The sequence below is a fragment of the Episyrphus balteatus genome, chromosome 1 (genome assembly GCF_945859705.1).
Source record: "Episyrphus balteatus chromosome 1, idEpiBalt1.1, whole genome shotgun sequence".
NCBI lineage: Eukaryota > Metazoa > Arthropoda > Insecta > Diptera > Syrphidae > Episyrphus > Episyrphus balteatus.
Genome location: NC_079134.1, coordinates 78,861,144 through 78,872,775, shown reverse-complemented (window position 1 = coordinate 78,872,775; position 11,632 = coordinate 78,861,144). Strand labels below are relative to the sequence as shown.

General features: G+C 32.5%; 1 protein-coding gene across 6 annotated transcripts; it reads left to right on the top strand.

Moving 5' to 3' along the window:
• Positions 1-514: 514 nt before the first annotated feature.
• LOC129905221 (uncharacterized) lies at positions 515-8,906 on the top strand. Of its 6 annotated transcripts, XM_055980661.1 has the most exons (5): positions 515-2,182; positions 2,546-3,185; positions 3,252-3,514; positions 4,076-4,357; positions 4,411-8,906. In XM_055980661.1, exons 1-3 carry the CDS (start codon positions 1,822-1,824, stop codon positions 3,292-3,294), a joined length of 1,044 nt encoding a protein of 347 aa, XP_055836636.1. In that variant the 5' UTR covers positions 515-1,821; the 3' UTR covers positions 3,295-3,514; positions 4,076-4,357; positions 4,411-8,906. The 6 variants fall into 6 exon arrangements, with proteins under 6 accessions (XP_055836636.1, XP_055836635.1, XP_055836633.1 ...); XM_055980660.1 differs by having other exon boundaries at positions 2,546-3,514; XM_055980658.1 differs by having other exon boundaries at positions 515-3,185.
• The last annotated feature ends 2,726 nt before the right edge of the window (positions 8,907-11,632 follow it).

Genomic DNA, 11,632 nt, shown 5'->3' with positions numbered 1-11,632 from the left:
ATACTACCTAATTCTAGGAATTTGTCCCCCATATCTTAATTGCTGTCATTGAAAAGTCTGCCATTTTGTTTTCCATTTGTTTTGGATATTTTTTTTTTTTTTGTCAAAGCTTTTAGGTGTCCGGGTGCGGAATAATTATAGGCTATTGATTATGTAGTTTAGAAAGGAACTAAGACGTTCACGAGTTTTTATTGCAGGAATCGTTCAATGGGTTATAAAAGAACATAAAACCGCGGAGTGCTATTAAATGAGAGGGTGCAAACTGAAGATAGGGGTGCAAAAGCCCCCTTTTTGGTTTTTTCAATATACCTCGTAAACCAAGCAAAATTTTGATATATTGCAACTTTTTGTAGAGAATTAAATTTCCAATTGGAATAATGTTTTTTAAAAATTGAAAAAAAAATGTCCATACCAAAATAGTCGAAACAATCATAAAAAAAATATCAAAAAAATCGATTTTTTGAGTTTTTTTGCTTTTTTAGTTGTACATTTTTTTGGATTGAGATAGACATAATAGTCTAAGAGCCGGCAGCACATTTTGGCAGTTTTGATATAACCGAAATTCGAGTGTGCACATATCTAGATATGCACCACAGTATGTCAACGGAACAAGTCTGGCAGTGATCTTTTTCAGCTTTCTCTTGCCAGACGCATCCAAAGTGCAGCAAAAAATCAATTTTTGGCGTTTTGGTATAACCGAATAAATGATACACCAAAAAATCATAAAAAATCCCCTGATTTCGAATCTGTGGGTACTGCAAGTTTCTTTTTCAGCTTTCCCCCCGCCAGACCGCTTTAAAGCATTTTTAAGTGCATTTTTCTAATAAAAAACCCAATTATTTATTTTCTGTTAGGTATAACCGTATGATGGTAACAAATTAATATTCTATGTCTATTCCAGGTCTAGAAAATATAATTTTTAGCCAGCCTTCCCTCTGCTAGACGCATCCAAAGTGCAGTCAAAAATCAACTTTTGGCGTTTTTCTAGGTATTACCCCAAAAAGTGATACACCAAAAAATCATAAAAAATCCCCTGATTTCAAAAATGTGGGTACCACAAGTTTTTTTCAGCTTTCCCCCCGCCAGACCGCTTTAAAGCATTTTTAAGTGCATTTTTCTAATAAAAACCCCAATTACTTCTTTTCTGTTAGGTATAACCGTATGATGGGAACAAATTAATATTCTATGTCTATTCTAGGTCTAGAAAATATAAGTTTGAGCCAGCTGTTTTTCAGCCTTCCCTCTGCCAGACGCATCCAAAGTGCAGTCAAAAATCAACTTTTGGCGTTTTGCTAGGTATTACCCCAATTAATGATACACCAAAAAATCATAAAAAATCCCCTGATTTCAAAAATGTGGGTACCACAAGTTTTTTTTTCAGCTTTCCCCCCGCCAGACCGCTTTAAAGCATTTTTAAGTGCATTTTTCTAATAAAAAACCCAATTACTTATTTCCTGTTAGGTATAACCGTATGATGGTAACAAATTAATATTCTATGTCTATTCCAGGTCTAGAAAATGAAAGTTTAAGCCAGTTTCTTTTCAGCCTTCCCTCTGCCAGACGCCCTCAAAGGTATCTCAAACATATTTTCTCATTCAAAAAACACTTAGTTTTTGGTTTTTCTTTCTAAAAAAACCAAATAACTTTTTTTTGTTAACAGCAACCATAAGATGATCAAATATTAATATAAATATCTCCATTGCTGGTTTAAATGCGCAAATTATGCAAAAGCGCATTTTTTTCTAAATATATTAAGAATCGCTTATTTTTCACTTGCGATTATCTTTTTTTGTCAAAAATTAGCAGTCCTTTAAGCAATTAATGGGCCTGTCAATTATATTATATTGTTTTGAAATAGCGTATGTTTCATTAGAAAAAGCGCTTGTGAAAAAAAAAGTGTGTTTGAGTTGTGTTTTGAAAATACTTACCATGAATATTAAATGTTCTTTACCGTGTAATAATATTGAAATAAAAAATCAAAAACCGATTATTTTGTTTACCGAATTCACATTAGAAAAATGCCATCAAATACTTTCCTTACGAAAATCTCGCAAATATAAATTTTCGGATTTCAACCTCCCATCTTGTGTTGACAATATCAGTGGTTATCACACTGGGTGTTATAGACGATTTACAGCAATTTCAAAAATTCAATCCAAAGATGAACCCATTTATGAGTCATGTAAGTATCAAACGTATCTTCTCTATGCCTCAATAAACGGTTTTATTTCTATTATTATGTTATGTTGTTATGTATTATAAAGATAAAGAGTATTGGTTTCATGCAAAGCATTAGTTTCAAACAATGCAGCTATTGTTATTTTTTAAACTCAACAGTCAATACTTGAATTAATTAAATGGGATAATTGTTCTTCAAATAAATGCATTTTTTTTTTAGTTTCCTCGACTAAATTTAGCAATAAAGTTTATTTTTATAACTTGTAATTTTTGTTTAAATGAATTTTAGGGTATTGTACAACTTATGATTTTATGTATTTGCGTATTGTGAAATCTATCAATTTAGTCTTTCTGTTTTCTCTTGAAGCCAATGCGGATTTATCAGAAGTTCTCCAATCTTCAAACTCTGAAAGCACCTCAATCGGTTTACGTGAAACAAAGAACGCATCAACTAAAAATTGTATTTTTTGTAACCGCGTTTTAAAGTGTATTAAACAAAACAAAAAAGAAAATGTAATATCCGGACACAAATCCACCTTGGAGCATATTATTTGCAATGCTACATTGCTTAAAAACGATGGCGTTTATCAAAAATTGATAGATTGTAGGAAAAATGAGTGCATAAGATACCATAAAACATGTCTCGCCGTATTTTCCCAAAAAGCAAAGAATTTTGAAAATAGTTCAAAGATATTAGGTTCCCGAAGTGCTCATAAACTGGCGTTTGCAAGTGTTTGTGATTTTATTGAAGATCATTTATTAAATTTAAAAGAAGTTCATTTATTTGAAGACGTAGATATGTATGAACAAAAGCTCTGTGAGAATGAAAAGTCATTGACTTTTTCTACAAAATGGTTGAAGGATAAAATTCTTTCCTCTTACCAGGGAAAAATAGTTATTAAGAAAATCAAAAATCAAACCCTCATCTTGGATGCAAATCTTGAGGACTATCAAGAAAGTATACTGAGCGACACTTTCACGTCAATTAAACTGCAATCGATTTTAAGGTACCTACCTATTTTATCTGTGATTTTATATCCCCAAATTAAATTATTAATCAAATATTTCTTTAGAAATATTGCTTACAAAGTAAGGAAAGAAATAATGGAACTATAAACAACGACCTTGCCTGAACATGTCTCTCTTAAAGCCATTATTGATAAAAAAGTTAAGATCCCTGAAATGCTTGAAGAATTTGTCGGATGTCTTCTTACGGGCCCAGACCAACGTTATGGAAAAAATGAAGAAGTGAAAAGAAGAGTTACATCACTCTGCAATGACATGATTTACTCTGTAACAAGAGGTCTTGTTAAACCTGGAAAGCACATTCAATTAGGTTTGTGTTATTCTGGTGTTACCCAGAATTTAATAATTTTTATTTATTGTATGAAAAAGTATAATGTCAGTTATAGTACAAGATACGTATGGAAGAAATATCTACCCTTATCAGTTATCTACCAAAATCGCGCAAATTGGCATCATTAGATATTAAAAAATCTACATTTATCATCCTGGCCAAGTTTAAAGAGGATGATATGTGGAAGAAATTGGCCTATTCTGGTTTTCAATTGGGTTTTCTAGTAATGTGAGAAATCTTGGAATAATTAATATAAAAATGAACTCTATAGTAAAATGTAAAAATAATATCCACCACGGCGTATACGTACTTAAAAAAAATTCAATGGATTGTAACACAAAAGACCTCTCTAGAAATATTTTTGAAAGAGTACAAATGTGTCGTTGGTAAAATATTGGTCATTATAGGATAACAGATGAGGGTACGTATTTCTTTACGTAAGTTAGATTATGACTGTTTACTGCAAAAATTAAATTTGCAGTTAGACGAACAAAAAAATTTTTTTTTTAATGATGGGGCTTTATGATATTTTTTTCTTAGGAATGGCTATGAAAAGTCTAACTAGCAGCAGAAAAGTTGTTGAGATTTTGAATAGGTTTGGGCATTGTGTAAATTACCACTTTGTCGAGGAGCTGGAAACCGAACTTGCGTTTTCAAGTGATTACGACAACTCAATTCTCCCACAGGGAATGCTAAAATCGAAAGAAGTTTGTACCGGTGTTGCATTCGACAATTATGACCGATTCGTAGAAACAAGTTCTGGAAAAAACACACTTCACGATACAGTGGGAATCGCCTATCAAATAAATATCCCTGTATTAAGTAAGAAAAGTATTATCTCTTATACTCCTCTCTTATGTAAAAAAATTATATAGGTACAACAACAGAAGCAGAAAATACATCTTCCACCAGCAAAATTTCAAGAAATAGACGTGCTTATGAACCCTCAAATACTGAAATCGAACCATATTTTAAAAAACCTAAATTGGTTAAAACACTTTCAAATGTGTGTTCCTCGACAGACCTTTTTAAACCATCCATATGGCAAGGCAACTTGATTATGTTTGGCTTGCAACTCTGTTTTCTGATAGATCAAATACTCCAATGTGGACTGGTTGGAATTCTAGACATGTCCATGAAAATCTGCCACTTCAAAATGTATTTTATTTATCACCCATAAATGCATCACCAACTAGCCGATCCGTTGTATTAGAGACACTTAAAAAGTCTATTCAAATAGCAGATGAGTGTGATCAAAAATATATTTTCGTTACCTATGATTTAGCAATAGCCAAAATAGCTTTTCAAATTCAACATGAAGAATCGCCAAATTATGATCGGGCTTTTATTTTGCTAGGAAGTTTTCATATTGAAATGGCTTTCAATAAAGCCATTGGAAAATTTCTAGATGGTTCAGGTGGCGAACTTGCTTTGGTTAACGCTGAAATCCTTGCACAGGGCTCTTTGAACGCATTTATATCAGGTAAGATTTTTTAATTCAAAGTTATTTTAGCTTACCTATACACAAATTCTAGGTACTCATTACAATAGATGTAAACGATTACATGTGTTATTAAGTGCAGCGGTACAGCTTCTTCATTTCGAAGCTTTTGTGAAAGAGGAAAATATCTCCGGCGACGAGATTGTAGCTGACCTAAATCTTTTTGAAATGAATGGCGTTGGTGCAAACTTACCTGAAAATCTTGCTTTAATTATTACAAAATATGCCAAGTAGGTACGTGAAAAATACTTTGATGGGACATCATGGTCCAACAGCTGCATTTTGGATGAGATATGTTGATATGATCAACTTAAAAAATGATTTGTCTAGAAGCATTAGAACGGGCGATTTAAACTTGTACATTTATTGTTTGAATGAAATGGCTGCATTTTTCTTTACGCTTAATCACCAAAACTATGCTCGTTGGACAATTAAAGCCGCTCACGATTTAACTAACATGAATAAAACTCATCCGGAGTTAGTGGACCATGTGAAACAGAGTGGTTTTGGTGTTAAAAGGACAGAAAAGTGTTTTTCAATGTCCCCTGTGGATTTGACACTGGAACAGACAATAAATGCCGACGCAGCGAATAGATTGACTGGTGTTTCATCGTTCACTAACTCTATAGGTGCAAGGCAAAAATGGGCAAAGACGCATACAGATAGAACTGCAAATATTTCATCTCTTTATAACATGTTGGGCCTTTTGCGCAAGGATGATGTAACGCGCGATTTGAAGAAAGGAGAGATACAAAAATTTTCTGCAAATCTAACAAAATTGACAAACGAAATAGAAAATAGCTGTAACCCCTTTTCGGACACAACCCAGCAGGAAAACCATAGGCTGTTTAACATTTGCAGTGGAAAATGTGTCTCTGAGGCCACCGAAGAGTTTCTAATTAATTTAAAGAGGGAACGAAAGAAAAAGAGGGATAATTTTATTAAGGAGTGCCAAGCCGATTCACAAAGATTTGAAGCAACAATTTCAAAAACGAAAATTTTAAATTTTGCTTCAAATAACAAGGTAGCAAAAACTATCGCTTGTGGAAAAGTTCGTGAGGTTAAAATGGAGCGAAATTTAATCGGAAGGATTTTTTTTTTAGCCTCACAGAACTCAACAGATGTAAAAGAAATTTTCAAATATCCACTGACACCAGTTCCTCAATGCTTTGGACATTTAGATGGCTCCATGATTAAGACCCAAAAATCTGTTCTCCTGAGACATCTTGAGAAAAGCACAATAAGCATTGCTCCAAGCAATGTTGATGTCATTCTTGTAGATGGGTTCTATCTGCTACATACCTTAGGAGAAGTATATGCGTCTTACGCAGGGATTGCATCGCAAATTTTGAAAAAAATATGTCGAATGAGTGCAAAAGAAATTCATGTTGTTTTCGACAGAATTATTTCACCATCCATAAAAGATATTGAACGGGATAGAAGAAACAGTTCAGATGATGAGGCAATTTGTTCTGCGTTTAACAAAAATGGAAGGCCCCCAGCAAATTTAAAAAAATGTCTGAGGAACAGTTCTTTCAAAAAAAGGTTAAATGAATGGCTAGTGCAAGAATGGAGTGAAGATGAATACCACAATATTATTGGTGATAAAAAGTTGTATGTTTCATGTGAAACTAAGTGTTTTGTTTTTGAAGCTGTAAACGAAAAAATTGTTCGTGAAGATGTACAAGAGCTAGAAAGTTTACAAGAAGAGGCTGATACTAGGTTGTTTCTCCATTTGGCATTTCTTCCCAGCGACTTGTCCGTTGTTATTAGAACTAGAGATGGGTAGTTCCAGAGCCAAATAGTTCCTGGAACTAGTTCCTCACTCGGAACTAGTTCCACTCGTTCCACAAAATTAATTTAAACAGTTCCATCGTTCCGACACAGCCACACACAAAAGAAAGAAAGAAAGAAAGAAAGAAAGAAAGAAGAAGAGGAACAAGAAACAAAACGAAAGCGAACATGTCTCTGTTTGGAATACACAATACACACACGCATGTCAAAGAATTCTCATCCAAAGCCAATACACATGGATGCGTAAGAGCTAAGCGCCAAAAATTCACAAACCAAAACCACAACTACACTCTTATGAATCATGCTCACGGACATGGAACTACATTAATAGTTCCAGTTCCATGTCTTCCATCAGGAAAAAATATTCAATATTATACTATTTCTTTTTTTGATGCATTTTCCTTAAAAAAAACTCAAATTCTTGATAGTTCCGCGGAACTAGTTCCAGGAACTAGTAGGTAGATTAAGTTTGTGTCAACTGACATATTAAGTTTTTCTGGTCGCTTTAAACGGCCATCAGGAAAAAATATTCAATATCATACTATTTCTTTTTTCGATGCATTTTCCTGAAAAAACTCAAATTCTTGATAGTTCCGCGAAACTAGTTCCAGGAACTAGTTCCGACCGAAAAAACAACCGTTCCATGTTCGTTCCGGCTTTGGAACTGTTTTGCGCATCTCTAATTAGAACGTCTGACACAGATGTACTAATAAGTAATAATAGCACTCGGTTCCCTCCCTCTTTTGAAAAATAACCCTAAAGTCTGGCTGGAAATAGGAAATATATCCAATAACACACAAAGGTATACCTACATATTATTTAATTTAAAAAAAGAATAATTTTATACCAAATTAACTTTTTGTATAGATTTATTCATATAAATGAAATGTTAAAAAATTTGGGAACTACGCTATGTTCTGCTCTAGTTTTACTGGCTGTGATTACACGCCAAGCTTTTTTAAAAAAGGAAAAATACGGCCTTTTGAAATTCTGAGAAGCTCAGTGGAATTTCAACAAGCCTTTTCAAATCTCGCAAAATTTACACAAGTGAGTCAAACGGACAAACAAATTTTAGAAGAATTTGTTTGCAAAATATATCATACAAATGCGGTCGAAGTAAATGAAGCCCGGTATGAAATATTTAGTCAAACGTGCAGGCCTACGCCTGAAAACATTTTTAAAAATATTAAAAGTATGTTTAAACTTAATTTTATTAGAAATAAAGTTCCTTAGTAAATGCTTGAACTATTTATCTACAGGTTTTGAAGGAAGTCTTTTGCCTCCAAGCAAAAGCGTGTTGTTCCAGCAAATGAAGAGAACTAACTACGTGGCAAATATCTGGAGCAATTCAATCGAAAACAATGGCGTGCAGATGTCACCTTTGCACTGTGGCTGGGCAATGGAAGGAGGAGCTATCATAATAAAATGGTTCGAAGGAGATTTAGCCCCGTACAATATAGAGGAAATTGTAAACGAAAGTGACGAAGTGTCGGAGAACGAAGAAGAGACTTCCAATTATTCTTCTGACTCTGACTCTGACGTTGAGTATCTTTAAGTATGTTGGATGTGTTCAAATAAACCATATATATGAAAACATTGATAGTAATTTGTTTTTTATTTTTAATTTTTTTCATAAAGTTTCCTCTTTGAAAGAAACTTGGTGCACTTTGCATGCGTCTGGCAGAGGGAAGGCTGAAAAACAGCTGGCTCAAACTTATATTTTCTAGACCTAGAATAGACATAGAATATTAATTTGTTACCATCATACGGTTATACCTAACAGAAAAGAAGTAATTGGGGTTTTTATTAGAAAAATGCAATTAAAAATGCTTTAAAGCGGTCTGGCGGGGGGAAAGCTGAAAAAAAACTTGTGGTACCCACATTTTTGAAATCAGGGGATTTTTTATGATTTTTTGGTGTATCATTTTTTGGGGTAATACCTAGAAAAACGCCAAAAGTTGATTTTTGACTGCACTTTGGATGCGTCTGGCAGAGGGAAGGCTGAAAAATAGCTGGCTAAAAATTATATTTTCTAGACCTGGAATAGACATAGAATATTAATTTGTTACCATCATACGGTTATACCTAACAGAAAATAAGTACCTAATTGGGTTTTTTATTAGAAAAATGCACTTAAAAATGCTTTAAAGCGGTCTGGCGGGGGGAAAGCTGAAAAAGAAACTTGCGGTACCCACAGATTCGAAATCAGGGGATTTTTTATGATTTTTTGGTGTATCATTTATTCGGTTATACCAAAACGCCAAAAATTGATTTTTTGCTGCACTTTGGATGCGTCTGGCAAGAGAAAGCTGGAAAAGATCACTGCCAGACTTGTTCCGTTGACATACTGTGGTGCATATCTAGATATGTGCACACTCGAATTTCGGTTATATCAAAACTGCCAAAATATGCTGTCGGCTCTCGGTCTATAAACATTGTTCTAAAGAAAAAAATAAGAATAAATTTCCTTCAAAATGCTGTACTTACTAAATTTTTTCATTGAAAATTGACCGAAATATGGCCATTTTAATCTATCTTTTTTTCGTATTTTTAGTTTTACTTAAGTAAAACAGGAACATTTGAGGGAAAGTACGATTACTTAAGCACTAAGAACTGATAATGAGATTTTGTAGAGGGGTTAAATACAATCATTGTTTACTATTTGAGGGAGGGTCAATGTCCCCCCGTTTTGGAGGGAGGGGCAATTTTCTAAAAAAAATACTTAAAATTAAAAAAAATTATTAAAAAACAACGGCAACACTTACAGTTTTGATTGATACTTTTTTCAAAAGCTAGAATTATAAACTTAATATTAATTTTTAAATGAAGTTATTTTAATCAATTCTTTTTGAAATACCCGATTTCAAAGTCAAAACTTGTAAAAAAAATGTTTAAAAAGCACACTGAGTACAATTTTCACAAAGACTGTGCACTTCAATACGACAAAGTAAACTGCCTTAATTGATTTCTTATCAAATCATGAAAATCATAATGTTCCTATGCCTTCTACTTTTTGAGAAAATTGAAAAATAGACAAAATACTTTCTTTATCGGAATCACTCGTTTATTTCAAAAAGAATTGATTAAAATAACTTAATTTTAAAATTAATATTAAGATTATAATTCTAGCTTTTGCTCTGTCTTTAGTGTTTTCATATCGTCTTTTTAATAAACTTCTCCAGTCTATAAAACAATGGCTTTTTAATTTTGATTACTTGAATATTGAATCACTCTTCACCGATATTTTGGTTTGATAGAGAGTTTATTACTATTTCATTTCGATTAGCTTTTGTTTTTTTCTTTTTTTTTTATTTTTATTTGGAAAATATCTTTCTAAAACACTATAATATTATATTTCTTTCTAGTTCTATTTATTAAATTAATTTTGGAAATGTTTCTTTTGTATGTATTTTTATTGATTTTTATTAATTGAATTAATTATTTGTACTTTGGGTCACCCCACCCTCAATAACACTGGTTAACAAAATTAAACTTTTTTTTTGCCGAAACAAAAACATACTTTTCTGAAGGTTTTCGGTGTGCTGAATTCGAATCCGAGATAAAATTTTTTTTCTTAAGAAATCCGACTTTTTTATGAGGTAATTTTTCCATATTATTCAAGTTTTGTAATATGGAAAAATTACCTAAAAAAAAGTCGGATTTCTTAAGAAAAAAAATTTTATCTCGGTTATTTATGAAATATTCCCAACAATGTTATATATTTTGAAAAGAAAATTAAACACACCAACTTTTAAGGCATTTTGCCGAAACATCGTAGTGCATTTTTTTTACACTACGGCTCATTGAATTAGAGTCATGTAAATTTTTTTAGTACTAAGTTGGGTAAAAAAGTAATATTTTCTGTAAAACTGATGCAGCTGAGTTAAAATTTTTGAATGCATTTGATAGCAGGGTTATTCAAGGTTCCGCAACAAAAGAAAAAAATGAGAAAAATTAAGATTTGTAGTCACGGCACATGAAAAACCGTCACAGGGTGACCATTTTTTCGACTTTTTTTCAAATGCCCATAGCTCCCAAAATATATGGCTGCGATTTTTTTTTATTATTTTTCTGATAACTGTCACCACCTACCCTATATACCGTCTCAACTTCTCATGTCATACGGAGTATCTAAGAAAGTATTTCAACTGGACATTAAGAAATTTCTTTTACCTTAGTAATATTTGTTCCTCTAAGCTCCTCTCAACAATTTACTATGGTATCTTCCATTCTAAGTTACAGTATGCAATTTCTTATTGGGGAGGGGCTTATCAGAATAAAATTCAACCTCTTCTTATACTCCAGAAAGCTGTTATTAGAAAAATTTGTAGAAAAAACCGTCGACATCCAAGTTTTGAACTATTTGCTACACTTAAGATACTTCCTGTTAGACTTTTATACTGTTTTAAGGTATTGCAAACCTTTTTGGGTCAGGAAATCCTAATTTCAGACTAGTTTCCAACTATTATCTTCGAGGTAATTTTTTGAATGTAGTTACTGTACCAGATTTTCGCACCACGCCTTTCCGTAACTTTTGCTCTGTCTTTAGTGTTTTCATATCGTCTTTTTAATAAACTTCCCCAGTCTATAAAACAATGGCTTTTTAATTTTGATTACTTGAATATTGAATCACTCTTCACCGATATTTTGGTTTGATAGAGAGTTTATTACTATTTCATTTCGATAAGCTTTTGTTTTTTCTTTTTTTTAAAATTTTTATTTGGAAAATATCTTTCTAAAACACTATAATATTATATTTCTTTCTAGTTCTATTTATTAATTTAATTTTGGAAATGTTTCTT